Here is an 18,924-nt window from a genome sequence, read left to right on the forward strand (position 1 = left end):
CCCATTCGATTTCAAGCAATTCATCCCACAAGTATGTGTGGGATGCCAGCAACTCCTCGGTCTTGTTTCGGAGCAGGAGTCCAGATGGGCTTTGTCTGGAATAATTCAGCTCCCAGTGGCTGGAGCTCTTTGCTCTAAATGCTAATAGAGTGAGTAATCAGAGCTCTCCATCCAGTAAATTATTTATCTTATCTCTGGAACTCGGGGAAGCATCTCAGCCAGCGACTTCTGCGGAAAAAAGAAGTCGGGGGAAAAAAAAAAAAAAAAAAACCAAACCTAAAAACCAGGGATGTCAGTCAAGAGTCCCCAGCTGGAACGGCCACATGGCCACTTTTTACTGGAAAGGGGAAAAGTTCAGGCACTGGTTGGCCCGTGCGGAAGCACCAGCGGGGTGAGACCGGGGGATGCCGAGCACCCGGGGAAGTTGCGATTCCCGGGGAAAAGAAGAAAGCGAAGAAGCAGCTGAAACGCGCGACCCGGGGCGGGGGCGGCCGGGGGGGGTGGGGGTCCCGTGAGCGCCGCGCTGCCGGGGCCGCCGCGGGCGGGCGGGCGGGCACCGGGACCCGCGCGCGCCGCCGCCGCCGCCGCCGCGCCCGCTCCCCATTGGCCGCCGGGGGGCGGTGGGCGTGGCTCCGCCGCCCGGCCCCGCCCCCCCGCGCCGCCCGGCCCCGCCCCCGGCCCCTGCGGCTCGCGGGGCCGGCAGGGGCCGCGCGCCACACGCGGCCGGGCCTCGCGCGGAGCGGCCGCTCGCGCCCGCAGCCCCGCCGGCTCCCGCCCCGCGCGCGCGCGCGCGCCGCCCTCACGCCCGTGCCCAGAGCCGGACCCGCAGGTGCCGCCACCGGCCCCGCCACCGGGATGCTGCTCTCCAAAATCACCTCGCTGGCGCATCTCCGCTCCGGGACCGGCGGGGAGCTGCACCCAGCCAAGCTACAGCCAGGTCAGGATCGCCCGGCCCCGCGGGTGCCCGTCCCGGCTCGGGACCGGCCGGGGCTGCGGGCGGAGCGCTGACGGGCGGGTCTCGTCCACAGGGAAGGAGAAGGAGCCGCTGGAGCAGCTGTACCGGGTGGGCCCGTTGCTGGGGAGCGGCGGCTTCGGCAGCGTTTACTCGGGGATCCGCCTCTCGGACGGCGCCCCGGTAAGTGGCGGGGCCGGCGGCGGGCGGAGGAGGAGGGGGCTCGGCGGGGCGGGCGCCGAGCTCATCCCGGCGCCGAGCTCATCCCGCCGTTCCCCTTGGCTCGCAGGTGGCGATTAAACGCGTGGCCCGGGACCGCATCTCGCAGTGGGGCGAGCTGGTGAGTGACCGGAGCCAGCGGGGGAACGTGGGGCGTGACGGGCGGAGATGAGCCGAGACGCGGGAGGGTGGAAACCGGGACACCGCGGGGGGGGAGCGGGTGTGGGGTCACCGGGGGACGCGGAGCATCCCTGGCCGGGGAATGCCCAACACCGATGGGGGCGGGCAGGAGGACACCGGGATGCCCAGGACCGGTGGGAGCGGGCAGGGAGACACCGGAGCATCCCCTGGGCGAGGGGATGCCCAGGACCGGTGGTGAGGGCAAGGGGACACCGGAGCTCGCCGCGGGCAAGGGTAGCTCAGCCCCGCTGATGGCAGCGTGGTTTCCCCGCAGCCCAGCGGCAGCCGTGTGCCTCTGGAGATCGTGCTTCTAAACAAGGTGGGCTCCGGCTTCCACGGCGTCATCCAGCTCCTGGACTGGTTCGAGCTCCCGGACAGCTTCGTGGTGGTGATGGAGCGTCCGGAGTCGTCGCAAGACCTCTTTGACTTCATCACGGAGCGGGGGTTCCTGCCGGAGGAGATGGCGCGGGGGCTGTTCCGTCAGGTGCTGGAGGCCGTGCGGCACTGCAACAACTGCGGCGTCCTGCACCGCGACATCAAGGACGAGAACATCCTCCTGGACCTGGCCACGGGCGAGCTCAAGCTCATCGACTTCGGCTCCGGCACCTTCCTCAAGGACACGCTCTACACGCAGTTTGACGGTGAGCCCACAGCCGGTGTCGGGCATTGCGCGGCCGGGCCGGGCTCCGGAGGTTTCCCCGTGGCGGGGGGGGGACGGCATGAATTCTGCAGCCACTGCCAAGTTGCTGTTTGGCACGGGGAGGATGTTGTGAAACAGGAGCCGGCTCCCGGCCCTGCTGACAGTCTCCATCACCCACACTGGCTCGGGTTGGGGCGGGGGAAGCCAGCGTGACAAAAACACCCCGGGGAGGGGGGAGCAGAGGGAGTTTGCAAAACCCGAGCACCGGCCGGTTTGGCTTGCAGGTGCGGAAGGGCTGGGGCTGTTTCGCTCCCCTTGTTTGCCTTGGTTTATAATTTTATTTTTTTTGCCATTGCGGGGGGTGAAGGCGTGGTTTTTCCCCACCCGTGGGTGGGTTTTTTTTCTCGCATGTAACGGCCGGGGGCCTTTCCCGGGCCCTGCTGCCCTCTTCTGGCACCGGCGCTTTGCTTTTACAACCCAAAGTTTGTAAACAAGAGTCACGTGCTGGCGGGAAGGCGGGCGGGTCACGCCGGGTGCCAGCGACGCCCAGGGATGCTCGGGCGAGGGGGCTGATGAGCTCCTGTATCCCGCAGGAACGCGGGTGTACAGCCCACCGGAGTGGATCCGCTTCCACCGCTACCACGGCCACTCAGCCACCATCTGGTCCCTGGGCGTCCTGCTCTACAACATGGTCTGTGGGGACGTCCCCTTCGAGCAGGATGAGGACATCATCCGGGGACAGCTCTTCTTCCGACGGCGCATCTCTCTGGGTGGGTGCCCGGCACGGCGACGGGATAATGGGCTTTGGGAGGCGGCAGCTCACAGGGAGCTCTGGAGGGGCTTCATCTCCCGTGGCTGGCTGCAGGAGGTGGCACGTGTCCTGCCATCCTGCTCGCCTCCCAACCAGAGGGTGGATCGGGAGGGTCGGGCACAGCTCGGACGCTGCGGACGGTGGGACAGGGTGGACAGGAGCCTGCTCTGACTGACTGGTGGTTGCTGGTTTCTCTCCCCAGAGTGCCAACACCTCATCAAGTGGTGTTTGTCCATGCGCCCCTCAGACAGGCCGTCGTTGGAAGACATTTTCAACCATTCTTGGCTGCAGGACATTCACCTGGAACCAGCTGAGATCCACCTGCACAGTTTGATCCAGGAGCCTGACAAGTAACAGCTCCATGCAGCTCCTGGTCATAAGAAGCAAAGAAAACCAGACTTTTTCATTTTGACCATAGCACTGAGCAGGGATCCTCAGATGTGAACACGCACATCTTGTCCTGGAGCTGGGCTGGAGACCTGCTCTTCCAAGTTCTGGTAGCCACCGTCCAAGCCAGCTGTCCTGGACTGCATCTGAATGACCTTGTCTCTGTAGAGATTTTGCCAGTAATTTTTTTGGACAGGTTTTGGTTCTGGTTTTGGAGGCTCTCAAGTGTCATCCTGACCTGCTGAATTGGGGATGGCGAGAGGATTGGAAACCTGATTGCAAGAAGAGCTTCAATGGGGGAAAACTGTGGGGAGGGCAGGGCCTGTGGCCAAGTGGCTGTCCCTTCTCACTGTCCCTTCTCGCTGTCCCCGTGCTCGTGTGCCTTCTGTTTGATCTGAGCTGTGCTGGAGGAAGGACTTGGCTTTTCCTACAGTGCTGCTTTTCTGAGACTTGCCTGGGCCTATAGTTCCTTTTCCCTTTTCAAAAAGAAAACGGGTCAGAAGACGCTTGGGAACCAAGTGGGTTATGCCTCGCCTCCTGTGCCTCCATCCCACGTGGGTTTTCTGGGGTTCTTTGCTTCTCTGTGCCCTCACGAATGCACAAACAATGCAAACCAACAGCTGTAAATGTGTACATAGTTCTACAGGAGCAAAGCTTGATGTACAGTTGTGAATAGTGATAACATTTTGCCTTTTTTCTCATTTCCAGTTTTTGTTTTTAATTTATTTTCATGAATTTGTTGTTTGTTTGTTTTTTAAAGGAAGCGTTCTAGCCGCTAGGATAACTTATTTATTTATTTATAATTCATGTGGGTTTCCAGCCCATGCCTTGCTTCTACAGCTGCTGATCTCCCCGGGTTTCCGTTCGGGTTTCCCTCTGTTTCTGTCCTGTGTCCATCCCCGGGCCCCTCGTGTTTCTGTCGGATGTCTGGCGGAGGTGTGGGGTGGCTGCTTCTCCCCAGCTGTCTGTGTACATAGTTCTGGGTGCTGTTCTTTCCTTGCCACATGCAGATCTCAGTTTGCAGTTGAGTTTGGGTTTTCTCCACGGGTGTCTTGTTTGGGGCTGGGGAGGGGGGAGCTGGCCCGGGCCGTCCGCACTGTCCAGTCTGTACCTGTAACCAAGTGTGTAGCCGGCAGGTTTTGTTAATAGTTGATATTGTACAGGGGAATTGAGAAATCTTATTTTTTTTATGCGGTTTTAAATAAAAACAAAACACTTGATGTGATGGATCACATTCCTTTGTTGTGGGGCGGGATGAAGGATATGCTGTGAGTTGTGGGGTACCAGTGACCACACCATGGCCACTCCAGGGACTTTGTCTCCAGCCAGACTTGACTCCAAAGATTCCACCCCAGCATTAACCAGGACCAGCCAGTCAAAAGCACCATGGGGACAGCCAGATCCATCCCTCCACGGGGTGTTTCCAGAGCTGACTGCTCCTGGCAGCTCTCCTGGGTGCTGAGCCCTTTTCGTTGCCATTCATCCGCAGGCTGGTGCGGAGCGTGTGCTGGGGCTGGCGCGTAAACAAACATCAAAGCGACCTTACGAAACGCCGGATGTTGTCAGCCAAATTCAATTTTGGTAAGGCAGATCCTGTTGCTCCAGCTCTGTTGGGTGTTGCATGCTGGGGGCTGGTGGGTGCAGGAAGCTGCCAGCGGGCTGTCCCCACCTCCAGCTCGGCCAACGCAGAGGAAGCTGATCTTCGGATTACGAGAAGTTAGTCGCTATCAGTCAGCAGCGGTTGAGTTTTCTACCCTCCAAACTGCCAAACCCCATTTCCAGCTCTGCGGCGCTTCAGGGATGTTTGTTTGTGTGTTTTCTTATCTTGGTTTGGTTTTTTTTTTTAATTAGTTTATATGTGTTGAATTTTGGAGCCCTGTTTCTGCGTGACCTCCTGGAGCAGCTGCTGCTGCGTGCACAGGGCTGTGTCTGCTCCAAGGAAGGGGCAGCTTTCCCTTTCTATAGGTGACTTTGCAAGTCCCCAGCCCAGATCTGACACTACAGGACCCTCCTTTCCTTGGCTTGCTCCAGGGCTTTTTCCTTAATATCCCCATGTCCAGTGAGCAGTCCCTTCCCCCAGCTCACCGCGGGCTCTCCTGTCCTGCTTTCTAAGCCATGGGGATGCTAGGAGGGAGATGGGGGATCCTGGAGCCACATCCCAGCCTTGTGGAGTGCCCTGGTATCACCTCTGTGCCTCTGCCTTGGCAAAGAAAGTGTTAAGTTGGTTTGTTTGGTTTGGGTTTTTTTCTTTTTTTTCTTGGTTTTTTTTATTATTTTTCTATTTCACTCAGCTGCATCTTTCATCTCCTTGGGACTGCTTGAAGCAGGAAACACAGCTCCAAACGCCGTCAAAGTTTAGGCCTATTTTGAGATGTGGTTTGTATTTACCCTCCTCTCTCTCTTTTCCCCTCTAGACAATCCAGGAAGCTGCTCTTACACGAACACAAACCTCCCCACCCCACCTCCTGCTACCCCGTGGAGCCCCCGAGCCCCTTGGGTGGCCACGGTCCCCCCCAGCACCAGCAGAACACTATCGGGGCCTCCCTGCGGGCTGGGCCCGGCCCACCCTTCCCGTAAGCGCTCGCCGACTGTTGCGGTGTTTCTTAGAAAACTGAGCAGAAAGGCTGAGCAGGTCCCTTGTGGAGCTGGGTGCTGATAGCCCTCGGCTTCCGCCTGTGGCTGGTGATTCTGTCAGCCCCAGGCTTGTGCTGCAGGAGGGGGACAGAGCCGGCGTGTCCCCAGCAAGATCCTGCTGACCCAGGGGACCGTCCTGTCCAAGGGTTGGGTGTTGGATTGGTGTGTGTTTGATCCCCAGTGCACCAACACTCCTGAGCAGTATCATATTCACAAGTCTGAGAGCCACCAGATTCGTGTCCCAAGCCTCTTTGGAAAAGGATCAGTGCGTGTTTGATTCCCTGTGCACCAGCCTTCCTGAGCAGTAACACCTTCACCAGGACAAGGGCCACCAGATTCATGTCCCAGGTCTCTACCACAGGGAAAAGATCATGGGAGGCGTGAGGGGAGACCAAAGATGGGCAGTTACAGCATCAGTTGCCTGTTCCACCCTCTAGGCTGCCCATCACCATTGCACTCAAGGCCTGGAGGAAAGAAAAGCCCTTTTCACCCTTCATTTCTCCTCACTGGCAGGATGTTTTCCGCACTTTGGGGCCATCAGCTATGACAGGAGAGGATGAAAACACAGGAGTTATCCATTGGGAAGTGACTCAGAGGCAGCACTGCTCTCCCACCTTCCATTCCCAAATTTTTCTTGCTCCCCTGTGTCAGCAGGCAAAGCACCCACAATGCAGAAATTGAAAAAAAACCCAGTGAAGCAGGACCAGGAGGAGATTTCAGGTTGCTGCAACTCCAGTTCTGGGAGCACTGGAATCCCATGGATGACTGAGGTCTTTCAAAGGGCCAGCACTCATCACACTTGTGCCTTTCTGCACACATCCATCCCCAGCTAAAGTGCTCGGTGATGCAGGAAGGACCAGCCAGGAGAACCCGGAGCCACAGCAAAAGGGATATTTATGTTCTACATGTTCCTTTGTGGGAATGGGAGATGAGCAACAGCCGAACTTATGGCACGGCTGGAGAAAGGCAGTTGAGCACCAAGGAGAAAAGTCACCTGGGGAGCAGGGGCTGGGCTTGCCACAGGGACCTGAAGAGCCAGAAACTCAGAGGTGGCACCTCACCACCTCCCTGTCCCAAGGAAAACATCCAGCTGCCCCCGAGGCGCTGTCTGAAACCCTTTGGCCTTCTTGGCACAGTGAGTCACAGGAGCTATTTTCAACTCCTGCCTTAGGATGAGGTGAATTAAAACCTGGTGTCCCAGGGCTCCAGCTCCCCGGGAATGAACCCTTGTGGCACTCAGTCTCCGAGCGCTTTGCCAGTGGCCTGTGTGGCAACAGCATCATCTCCATGTGGGGAAACGGAGGCACAGTGACCCAACTCGCTGGAGATCTTTTGTGGTGGAGCCTGGGCTCACCTGCTTTCCCCTGACCTGTTTCCTCAGGCTGAGATTTGCTGCAGGAGCTCCCAGCTTTAATCCCCCGATGTCCCCACATTCCCCGGGGCAGGGGATTGAATCCTGCAGGAGCCGAGACCAAAGCCCTGCCCCCTCTCAGTGTGAACCTGGGGTGAAACTTGTCCCTTTCCAGGGCGCCTGTGACACCCCCCACGGTGCTGGGACAGCGAGGGGGGGCAGGTGCTGGTTTCAGGCACCTGCAGCCCCACTCAAGACCAGAATCTCATGTTTTGGGGTTTACAATGACTGTTCCAAAAGCAGGCACTAACCCTGCCTCCGTGACACATCGAAACTGCATCACTCAGCCTGCGAGTTGGTGGGGGTTTTAAAGAGGAAAAAACACTTTATTCACCATAAAAAACCCCAAACCAACCGCAAAACCTTTCCAGCATGTAAAGTTGAGTCAAATTTAGCAGCTTCAGCTAGAGAAACATATTTTGAAAGCTGTAATGGGAGGGTTTCTTTCATCCCTTTCCAAACATTTGGTCCCCTACCTCCAGGGTAATATTTTTGTGTCTTTACTCACTGGGTTTATTACAGTTAGGAGGGGGTTAAGCAACTCCAAAAAAATGAAACAACAGCCCCTGTTACAAACTACAGCAGCCACATCAGTGGCCCTCAAATACCACAGAGGCACGTGTGTGAATGCGAGGGGCGAGCAGTGTCGGGATGGAGATCTCACCCGCTGAGAAAGCTGTGAGAAAAACAGAAGCGGCAAAATGTCACTTCGGGTCACCCAAAATTCTTCATCTCTCTCCCTGAAATGGGCAGGCAGGGCTGGGGCCCTCAGCATCAGAACCAGCCCCAAGGGAATCCAGCCGTGCTCTGCCAAGCGTGCAGCACGGATATGCCGTGCAGCCCTAATCTCAGTGCCAGGCTACTCCGTGTAGTAGATTGCTCGCTGTAGGGTGCACACACTCGCAGGGGTGCACGCACATGCTCAGGTAGGTGTAGATTCTTCCCTCCCCCCAAAGTGCACAGATTTGGCTCCATTTAGCCCAGTTTGGTTCCTGCCCTCTTTAATCAACACCTGACCGTAATCAAGGCGCAACTGTGAATGCCAAGGACTTGGATCTCATCCTTTCCCCACCCTCCGGGTGGGTTTCCTCACCTTTTGGGAGCGGAGCAGGATGTGGGCAGAGCAGATAATGAGCCCCCTACTCCCGCCAGGGCGGAGGGGTCACTCTTTTGTTGCTCCAGCAGGGTGTTTCCAAACAAAACCTTGATAAAGCCAATATGTGAAGCAGGGAAGGTGATGTGTGAATTGCCACGGAAAAGCGGGAGGGAAAACTCCAGGAAGGATCCAGCGCTCAGGCTGGGGAGGAACAGCAAAGGCAGCCCAGCCCGCCTGCAAGGAGGGGACAGCAGGATCCGAAGAAGCTCTGCAGGGATTCACAGATGCTAAAAGTGACTCTCGGACAGATGGACGGGCTGTCCGTGCTCAGCCCCCGCTCCCGCGGGGGATGGTTTCCATTTCCCAGAGTTTGCAGCCGTGTTACGGGATGAGGGGATTTGTGATAACATTGTTGGATGTGTTATATATGATAAATATCCCAGAGGTTTTGAACTCCGGGTGGAAGGAGCGGCGCCTCCACCCAGCTCCTTCCTGGAAACTCTGCTAGTCCAACACAGCCCCTCTGACCAGGAGGGCAGTGCTCTCCCTGCAGCTCGGTACCCTAAAATCTGCTATTTTTGCCAGCTCTGAAGTTTCTTTTCTCCGCTTCAGCTTCGGGATGGGAAAGGGAACTGATTCTTCTCTCTCGAGTTTCATTCTCGTTCAGAATCGAAAGCTGCTGGAGATGCTGGGCTCGTTGTCAGAGATCCAGGGCTCGCCCTGCCCCCCGAAATATCTCCCAGTGCCCTGGGAGCAGGTGATGGAGAGGGGAAGAGCAAAAAGCGCTGGGTCAGGGAAAGCCGGCAGGTGCCGGTGCCGCTGCTGAGGCGCCGCGACGAGCCCGTGCCGCCCTCTGCTGTCAGCCCCAGCCGCCCCGAACGGGCGGGTTTGCAGAAATTCCCCTCATTTTGAGTATTTCTTCCTTCTAAAAAGTGCTTCCAGCCCTCCCGTATCCCGAAAGGCTTCTTCTCCCCTAGGGCTTGGTCGACCTGGCCGCGGGCAAGGCGAACTTTGTGTTCAGGAAAGGACTGGACTCAGTTCAGTGCTCTGGTCTAGTTGTCAAGGTGGGGAACAGCCAAAGGCCGGACTGGATGATCCCAGGGGTCTTTTCCAACCTAAATAATTCTGTGGTTGAATTCACTTGTGGCACATTCCTCTACACCCAAAGTGCAGGTGAGGCCACCAGGCTCTGGAAGTTCCCCCTTGGCTGGGGGCAATGGGATTAATTCTTCATCCACTGCCAAGTTGCTGTTTGGCAAGCGATGGATGTTGTGAAACAGGAGCTCCTGGCTCTGCTGACAGCCTCCGTCACCCACACTGGCTCTGGTGGGGGCTGGAGTTGGAGCCAGAGTGACAAAAACACCCTTGAAGGGGCAGCAGAGGTGGGTGCAGAACCTGGGCTCTGTCCGGTTTCATTTGCAAGCAAAAAAGGCTTGGGCTGCTCTTCTCCCCTTGTTTGCCCTGGCTTATGACTGGGGGTTTTTGGCCAGTGAAAGGGAGGATAAACACAGGTTTTTCCCCACCCGTGGGTGGTTTTTTTCCTTGCATGTGAAATCCAGGCCTTCCCCAGGTTGCATTGCCCTTTTCCAGCACTGTGAGCTTCATTTCACACCCCAGAGTTTGTAACCAAGACCCAGGGGAAGGACAGAAGGCAGTGGGGTCCTGCCATGTGCCCCGGGGCAACTCCTGCATGCCCAGGGATGCCCAGGCAAGGGTCTGGAGTGGCAGCATCCACCCCATGAGCTCCTGTATCCCGCAGGAACGCGGGTGTACAGCCCACCGGAGTGGATCCGCTTCCACCGCTACCACGGCCACTCAGCCACCATCTGGTCCCTGGGCGTCCTGCTCTACAACATGGTCTGTGGGGACGTCCCCTTCGAGCAGGATGAGGACATCATCCGGGGACAGCTCTTCTTCCGACGGCGCATCTCTCTGGGTGGGTACCCGGCACGGCGACGGGATAATGGGCTTTGGGAGGCGGCAGCTCACAGGGAGCTCTGGAGGGGCTTCATCTCCCGTGGCTGGCTGCAGGAGGTGGCACGTGTCCTGCCATCCTGCTCGCCTCCCAACCAGAGGGTGGATCGGGAGGGTCGGGCACAGCTCGGACGCTGCGGACGGTGGGACAGGGTGGACAGGAGCCTGCTCTGACTGACTGGTGGTTGCTGGTTTCTCTCCCCAGAGTGCCAACACCTCATCAAGTGGTGTTTGTCCATGTAGAATAACTTAATAAATGAAATAAATAAATAAATAAATAAATAGTGTGTAATCGGAGTGGCTTTTTTATGTTTTTTATTGAATCCCAGAATGGTTTGGGTGAAAAGAGACCTTAAATTCATCCAGTTCCACTCGCCATGGGCAGGGACACTTTCCACTATCCCAGGCTGTTCCAAGCCCCATCCAGCCTGGCCTTGGACACTGCCAGGGATCCAGGGGCAGCCACAGCTGCTCTGGGCACCCTGTGCCAGGGCCTCGAAATCCTCAAAGGGGAGCAATTCCTTCCCTATATCCCATCTATCCCTGCCCCCTGGCAGTGGGAAGCCATTCCCCCTTGTCCTGTCACTCCATCCCTTGTCCAAGATCCTTCTCCAGCTCTCCTGGAGCCTCTTTAGGCTCTCAGCTGTTCCCAAAGCCTTCCCTTCTCCAGCTGAACATTCCCAGCCTGGCTCCAGAGCAGAGTGGCTCCACATTTTAACCCCTTTTCCCGGCGATTCCCCCGACACCGCCCCCGCCTCGAGCCAAGATGGCGCCGCCGCTGGCGCTGAGGCGGCCGGAGGTCCCCGCGTGCCCACTGTGGGCGCTAGGCGGCGCCAGCGAGTGCGGAGGGGGCTGAGCCCTAGTGCGCATGCGGTGTTTGCCCGTGCAGCAAAACTACAACTCCCGGCATGCACTGCAAACCCAGCCGGGCCGCCCGGCAGCATGGAGACGGAAGACTGCAGTTCCCGGCATGCTCCGGGGGAAAACACGTGAGCACGTGACTCCAGGCTCCGCTGCTTTCTGACCCTGCGGGGACACCGTCCTGTCTCACGGACCCGGAAGTGCCGCTGGGCCCCGCGTGGGTCCCACATGGCGTCTCTCCGCTCCGCCGCTTTCCCCGGACGCCCCCGGGCCCCGACAGCGCGCCCGGCCCTCTCCGCCCCCCACGGTGAGCCCCCAGCGCCTGTCCCACCCTATCCCCATCTCTTCTCCCTCGGTGTAATGGCAGCGCGGCGCTGCTCGGCCGTTCCGCTGCTGCCTTGACTCACGCTGGCCCCGCTGCCGGCAGCACCATCATCAGCCATCCCTGCACAGGGAGGTACCTCAGCCTCCCTGCCCGCACCTGCTGCTCCCCACAGCCCCCACCGGGGGCTCCTGTGGCCCCGGCCACAGCCGGAGCCCGGCAGGGACACGCGTCGGTCGCTGGGCCCCTCAGTGTGTGCCACCTCCCTCACACCCTGGCCCGGGGCAAAGGGAGGACAGAGGGGCTCTCGGGTGTTGGCTCAGTCCTGGGGCAAACGCGAGGGAAAAGAGCTGCTCCAAAACCCACGCAGAGAACGGGAAGGGGAGGAATCCACCTGGGGACCTTCGGGGCTGGAGGGCTCTGCTGCCAGGGAACAAGTGACGGGATGAAACAGCCTCAGGTTGCACCTGGGGAGGTTTAGGTTGGATATTAGGGAAAATTTCTCCATGGGAAGGGCTGTGCAGCCCTGGCACAGGAGTCACCATCCCTGGAGGGGTTTAAAAGCCGGGTGGATGTGGCACCTGGGGACGTGGGTTAGTGGTGGCCTTGGCAGTGCTGGGGGATGGTTGGACTCGATGATCTCAGAGGGCTTTTCCAACCTTAATGACTTTCTGTATTTTGTGGTTCCAGCAATCTCTCTACAAGGTAATTTTCCTGTATCCAGTTTCCAGAAAGTGTATCCATTACAAGGACAAACACTTCCCCTTCTGACTGCTGCCAAAAACACTTCTCTGGTTTATTATCCCGTATTTTAAAGTATTGAAGTATTTATTGTATTTGTTGGTATTTGCAGTTGATTTGCTTTAATAAAAGACATAAAGCTTTGCTTGTGTTTCCTCACCAAACCGATTTTGTGACGATAACAACTGTGTTATTTCCACATGGCTGCAATGTGTGCTTAAATGATTACGTAAGGATTTGTCTGTAATTACAGAAAGGAGAATTTCACACATTGGTGCATTTCTTTGGTATTTGTTTTTTTTCCTTGTGCACGAAATTGTTTGTTGACAGTTTTAAATGTGTAACTGAGCACCAGAGCAGCTGCCTGGAACCCTGCAGAATTCCCAGGCATGGGATTTTCTGCAAAAGAACTGGAAAGGCAGGGGAGTAAGATTTCCAAAGACACTTCAGTGGTTTTGGGTAGCTGGGATAGTTCCCAGCCAGGTTGTCAGAGCATCCCTGGGACTGGCAAACCCAGGATAAGCCCCCAGTGCCCCTGGGGAGCGAGACAGGTTCCTTGCTGAAGGCAGCAGAGCACTTTTTAAAGCACAGCTCTGAGTGCTGAGAGTCTCCAAAGTGTGTTTGGTGCCTCTACCCAGGATTTGCTGGAGCATCCTGGTGGGAACGTGCTTTCAGAGGAAACTGGTGCTGTTTAAACTGTGGCGTTTTGGGGGCAGCCTGGCTGGGTTGAAGGCTGTGGGGACATCGTGAGAGTCCCCAAATGCCTCCCCCCGCACCTTCCCCACTGCCCACAGCACGGGGGAGGCTTCGAGTGTATCCAAGATCAGCAGATTTGGGCACCCTGTCAAATGTTCTCATTGTCTGACCCTTGTCCAGACGCCTGTAAAACCTTTTGGGACGTTCCCCCTCCACCAAGCGCGCCGGCTTTAATCAGGAGAGGAATGTGAGGTGCAGAGCGCTGCTCCTCCTGCCTCTACCCTCGGCTGCCACCCCGGGGGACACCGAGGGACACCGGGGGACGCCGAGGGACGGACACCCAGCCTGCCTTCGATGAGCACGGTGTCCTAGCGCTGCACGTGGGCAGCGCCGCAGGGCCTGGGCTGGTTCCTCCTAAAACATCCGAGTAAAGAGCGTGAACAGGGTCCAACAAGTGTAAAAAAGTGCAGATCCGGGCAAACGAGGGCGAGGAAACGCCGGTGACGGTGACCGAGGGTCGGTACGGGCGGCCGGAGCTGCACCACCGCCGCCAACCACCAGGGGGAGGCAGAGCGCGGCCGCCGGCAGCGGGAGCTGCGGCCCCGGGGGACCTGGGGGACATCGGGGGACACCGAGGGACATCGGCGGACACTGCAGGACATCGGGGGACCCGGGGGACATCGGGGGACATCGGGGACACTGCGGGACATCGGGGGACACCGAGGGACATCGGGGGACACTGCAGGACATCGGGGGACACCGAGGGACATCGGGGGACATCGGCGGACACCGGGGGACACTGCAGGACATCGGGGGACACCGAGGGACATCGGCGGACACCGGGGGACACTGCAGGACATCGGGGGACACCGAGGGACATCGGGGACACTGCAGGACATCGGCGGACACCGGGGGACACTGCAGGACATCGGCGGACACCGGCGGACACCGGGGGACACTGCAGGACATCGGGGGACACCGGGGGACATCGGCGGACACCGGGGGACACTGCAGGACATCGGGGGACACCGAGGGACATCGGCGGACACCGGGGGACACCGAGGGACATCGGGGGACATCGGCGGACACCGGGGGACACTGCAGGACATCGGGGGACACCGAGGGACATCGGGGGACATCGGCGGACACCGGGGGACACTGCAGGACATCGGGGGACACCGGGGGACATCGGCGGACACCGGGGGACACTGCAGGACATCGGGGGACACCGGGGGACATCGGCGGACACCGGGGGACACTGCAGGACATCGGGGGACACCGGGGGACATCGGCGGACACCGGGGGACACTGCAGGACATCGAGGGACACCGAGGGACATCGGCGGACACCGGGGGACACTGCAGGACATCGGGGGACATCGGCGGACACCGGGGGACACTGCGGGACACCGGGGGACACTGCGGGACACCGGGGGACGAGCGGCGGCCACCGAGCCCCCTCCGCTGCCGCCGGGACACGGCGGAGCCCGGCCGAGCCCCCCGAGGAGCGGCAGCGGCCCGGGGCGCTGCAGCGCCGGCTCCGGCCACGGGAGAGCGCGCGGAGCCCGGCCCGGGGGTCGCAGCGCTCAGCGTCGAAGTTCACCGAAAACTCCCCGTTTTACACCTTCCGACGCTTCCGCAGCTCACACGCACCCCCGGGAGCTGTGTCCGCCGAACGGCATGTCTGTCACGGGGGGAAAAGGGTTGATGATCCCGATGTTTATAAATAAAGTATGTAATTGGTGCTGTTATGTGTAAAGCTGAAATGTAATGAAACCACGCAGAGGCAGAGTTTCAAAATCCCCCCCACCAACCTGGCTGAGAGGAAAATTTCACAACGCTGGAGCTGCTGAAAAGGAAGTCCTTTCGGCACAGATGTAATCAATAGGTGAGGATTCCACCCCGGGTGGGGTTGGATCTTATCACCGGGACATTCACACCATGATGACTTGATCACCATCTTCTGATATCTGCATCTCAGCTGATAAGGAATTGGACATTCCGGGAACTAAAAATAACTGTTCCAGGAACCAGAGATGGCCCATTCATCATCCAGGATGGACAATTCATCAGACCCAGGAAAGGCTTTGTGCAGTCCAACTTCAGGAAAAGAATGGAATTAATTCTGACTCTGCCCAGGAACTGTATAAAAAGGAACCAGCCGAAGCAACATTCGAGAACTTGGGAGCTCTGGTGCGATAGAGATCAGATCTGTGCGTGTTCACCCAGCTCCGATCCCGGGCTCGGGGCTGCTTTTCTCCATCGTGGCTTTCTGTGGGACCGATCTTTCAGCCGCGGAATAAAATCTATTTCTTTATTAAATTTAATTTGGCTGATTTTCTTTACTTCACCGAGAAGACAAATTCACAATAAGAGGCTCCTTTGTAGCCACCCACGTGTACGGAAACCAGAAGTTTCTGTAAGAGGCACTCCCAGTAATCAGCAGTGCTGATCCCAGGGGCATCCCTGCTGTGCCTCGTGCAGAAAATCTGTGTTAGTAAAAGACTGAAGCTACCAATCAGAAGTGTCCAAGGCCAGGCTGGACGGGGTTTGGAGCAACCTGGGATAGTGGAAGGCGTCCCTGCCCATGGCAGGGGGTGGAACTGGATGATTTTAACCCCCCTTCCAACACAAACCGTTCCAGGATTCTGTGATTCCTTCAGCTTGTAACAGTGTAAATGCTGATGGCACTTGGTATTTCTCCTCTCAAACACTCCTTGCTCTTTCCTTTCCTGTTTGCTCCCCTTTCTATGTTTGCACGCTTCCTTGGAAAAATGTCACTGAAATAGGTCACGTTGCTTCTCTTCCAAATTGGTGCTCAGCGGCTTACCCTGCAAAACTACCAAATCTGCCTACCCCACCTGGCCTTGCTGTCTCAGAGTTGGTTTAGGTGGGGTTTGAGGATGTCTTGGGTGTTCTGGAGCAGGATTTAGCTGGTGCTCATCTGAGTTGGCACTTAAAGGGAGGGGTGGCAGAAAGGGAAGAAAGGGGAGGGAGAAAGAGAACAAGAAGAGTGATGGGACAAGGGAAGGTGACTTTTTAACATGGGGAGGAAGAGGGAGCAGGAGAAACTGGGTGCAAGTGTGAGGGGAAAGGAGAGAAAAGAAAGGATGGCAGGAAAAATGAGGTTGAGATGGGGAAGGGAACAAGGAGAGAAGTAAGAAGAAATTAGGTGGGGAGAGGAAGGGAAGAGGGGAAAAAAAGCAGGTGGGAAGTGGAAAAAAAGAAGGAAAAGGAGGAAGGGAGGGTGAGGGGAAATGAACTGGGGAAGAAATCTGTGAGGCTGAGGAGCTGCCCTGTGGAGACCCGGGGCAGCATCTCCCCCTCCCAGGGCTGTGCAGAGACACAGAGAAAAGATGGACCTGAGTGAGAATTCAGAAGAGGAGGGGAAAGCCTGGGCTGGTTTTTAAGCAATTCCGAGAGAAATGCCCAGAGGATGGAAATGCCTTTGAGAAATCAGGTGGGAAGCCAGGAGGAAGCACTGGCTCAGGACACCCAGACTGGGATCCAGTGGGAGATGCTGGGAAGGGTAAGGAAGCACAGAAAGAGGGAATTCCAAGTCTCCCAAAGCAGCGGTGGAGCTGTGACTGAGGGATGCCAGAGCTCTGAGGGCAGGAAGGGACCCCAGGTGCTGTGAGGTCCCAGCCAGGTGTCAGGTGTTCCCCATCTCCCCAAAAAAGCTGTTTCCTTCGTGCTGCTCTGCAGGCTGCCAGCTGCACCTCATCTCCTCAGGGTACCCTAAAGACACCTGGCTCCATCCTAAAGCAACCCCGTGGTTGTCCAACGTGGGATCTCCTCTGTAGAGAGATTCTCTTCTTTCCATTTCTAATGGATATCAGCACTGAGGCTGTGCAGGACGAGTGCCAGATGGACATCTCTTTAATTAAATCAAAAGCACAGTCTGAAAAATGTAATTAAATTAAAAATACACACTTCTAGGTGAAAGCCAAGTTACTTCAGCCTTTACTTTGAATAGACAAGGCACAGTAAGTTCTAAGATCTTCTCAGTGTTAGGAGATTCTTGTTTGTCATTACAAAGCAGCTTCTCCTTTTGCTGCTGACACGAAGTTGTGGAGGAAGAAGTGAAGACCTTGGAGGGTTTGTGTCACACTGCACTGACTTTGGAGTTGTCCACTAACTCTCTATAAATATTTCTTCCACCACACTGCCTGTCTCACAGGGTTACTGTGACAGCACTTCTGCCCAGATTTTGTGAGAAATCTGTGCTATAAAAATCACAAGTTAGTGCAGAGAGGAAATACATTAAATAAGCTCTAAATAACACACAGACTAAACAGAAAATAAAAGAGATTTTCTAACAGAGGTGAGTGGCCATCCCAGGGATGTGTCAGACAATGCATTTTGAATTTGCTGTCAGTTGCAGATGAAGCTCTGCATCTCTTCCTTTGTGTTTGATTTGAGCTTGGTGGGGTTTTGATGTTTTGCATGGTGTGGGTTTTTAAAATATGTTTCTTGCTTGCACCATCTTTGATGCTTAGGAAATTTACCATAAACATTTTGGTCTTCTTGTAATACAACCCCTTTTCTTCTCCTTAAGAAATAATGAGCATAAGGAAATCATCACCAGTGGGTTGGGCTGAGTGAACTCAAACCCACTGCATCCACACCCTCTCCAAAAAGCTACTCCTGCTCAGAAATCCACCTCTTATTCCACCAGAGGTTCTTCCTTCCCTCTCTGTCCATGTTTGTCCCTGATGACACAGCTCGGAGCAGTCCAGCCCCGCCTGCCCTCCCCAGCACACAGGGCTCTCCCTTCCCTGCAGGACCACAAATGTGCACTGGTCCATACTGGGAAGGATCAGAAAGGGCAGAAGAAAAGCTGAGGAGGATCAAATGGGCCACCCAGGCTGACCCGAGGCTGCTGCAGCCACTGCTGGGTGGTCTCAGCCTCCCCTTTCCCAAGCACCTTCGGGCTGGGTCATTCTCAGTGGGTGGGCAGGAGAAATCCTGGTCACAAAGAGGAACGTGTTTGCCACAGCCCTTATCCAAGGAAAAACCCACCCCAGGCTCCACCAAGGTTCAGTTTTGAGTGCTTTGTGCTCCCTGACCTAAAGGGGATCCAATAAACTGTAGTGTGTATTGAGTTACTGGAATGTGGCTGCTGAAGGAGGAAGGGCAATATCAGGAGATAGGAAAGGCCCTTCTGGCCTGAAATGCCAATTCCTCAAGTTTTCTTTCAAAATCATTGAGATTTTTACAATTTCAAAGCTTTCTGTGGGTCCCTGTGGGTGAGTAACCACCACAAACCCTTGAGGTGCTACCCAGCCCCATTTCAGGCTCACGTGTTTGTGCTCTCACTCTTACCTGGCTCTGCAGTGTATGGAACCACAGAAATCAGGGAATCCTGGAATGGTTTGGGTTGGAAAGGACCTTAAAGCTCATCCCATCCCACCCCCTGCCATGGCAGGGACACCTTCACTATCCCAGGCTGCTCCAAGCCCCATCCAACCTGGCTTTGGACGCTTCCAGGGATCCAGGGGCAGCCACAGCTGCTCTGGGCACCCTGTGCCAGGGCCTGCCCACCCTCCCAGGGAAGGATTCCTTCCCCAGTATCCCATCTAAACCTCTACTCCTTTAGTTTAAAACCATTCCCCATCATCCCATCACTCTCTGCCCATGAGGATGTATTTCCTCATGGCTTTCTCCAACACCACAGCAATTTCCTGGGAAGTCTGAGTGCCATCAAAACCATGCCCTGAATCAGATCACAGAGATGAACCCTGGACAGTGAGGGAAGACGATTACAAACCTTTCTTAAGGGTTAGAGTTCCAGAGTTGTGTCTTTCAGGAGTTCATCATTTACTCTAGCAAATCCCAAAATGCTGAACATGGGCTGTGAATCCCACATGGAATACTGTGATCACTAAACCACAGGCCCTCAATCGGAGCAGTATCTCAGCCAGAAACTCCTGGCAAAGCCATCAACCCTAAGCAATGACCACTAAAACTGGGTGAAAACCTGGAAATGCTGGGAGCAGTT

General features: G+C 56.5%; 2 protein-coding genes and 1 long non-coding RNA gene across 3 annotated transcripts; 2 read left to right on the top strand and 1 right to left on the bottom strand.

The window, feature by feature from the left end:
• Positions 1 to 770: 770 nt before the first annotated feature.
• PIM1 (Pim-1 proto-oncogene, serine/threonine kinase) lies at positions 771 to 4,409 on the top strand. The gene is made up of 6 exons (XM_068995900.1): positions 771 to 937; positions 1,029 to 1,135; positions 1,242 to 1,292; positions 1,626 to 1,992; positions 2,585 to 2,761; positions 3,005 to 4,409. Exons 1-6 carry the CDS (start codon positions 856 to 858, stop codon positions 3,154 to 3,156), a joined length of 936 nt encoding a protein of 311 aa, XP_068852001.1. The 5' UTR covers positions 771 to 855; the 3' UTR covers positions 3,157 to 4,409.
• A 6,897-nt stretch (positions 4,410 to 11,306) lies between these two features.
• On the top strand, positions 11,307 to 12,372 carry LOC138098858 (uncharacterized). The gene is made up of 2 exons (XR_011146654.1): positions 11,307 to 11,472; positions 12,178 to 12,372. It is a non-coding gene; the product is annotated as an uncharacterized lncRNA (long non-coding RNA).
• Positions 12,373 to 13,338: 966 nt separating this feature from the next.
• LOC138098779 (keratin-associated protein 16-1-like) lies at positions 13,339 to 14,163 on the bottom strand. Its single transcript, XM_068995576.1, has one exon. It carries the CDS (start codon positions 14,161 to 14,163, stop codon positions 13,339 to 13,341), a length of 825 nt encoding a protein of 274 aa, XP_068851677.1.
• Positions 14,164 to 18,924: the final 4,761 nt, after the last annotated feature.

This window comes from Aphelocoma coerulescens, chromosome 26, assembly GCF_041296385.1.
Source record: "Aphelocoma coerulescens isolate FSJ_1873_10779 chromosome 26, UR_Acoe_1.0, whole genome shotgun sequence".
In the NCBI taxonomy this organism is placed as follows: domain Eukaryota; kingdom Metazoa; phylum Chordata; class Aves; order Passeriformes; family Corvidae; genus Aphelocoma; species Aphelocoma coerulescens.

What these genes read in the sequence shown, in the direction of transcription:
- LOC138098779 (XM_068995576.1), bottom strand. Translation starts at nt 14,163, where the DNA reads ATGTCCCCCGGTGTCCCCCGATGTCCTGCAGTGTCCCCCGGTGTCCGC.
- PIM1 (XM_068995900.1), top strand. Translation starts at nt 856, where the DNA reads ATGCTGCTCTCCAAAATCACCTCGCTGGCGCATCTCCGCTCCGGGACC. An exon ending in GCCTCTCGGACGGCGCCCCG is followed by an intron (nt 1,136 to 1,241) that starts GTAAGTGGCGGG and finishes CTTGGCTCGCAG; the next exon opens with GTGGCGATTAAACGCGTGGC. An exon ending in GCTCTACACGCAGTTTGACG is followed by an intron (nt 1,993 to 2,584) that starts GTGAGCCCACAG and finishes TGTATCCCGCAG; the next exon opens with GAACGCGGGTGTACAGCCCA.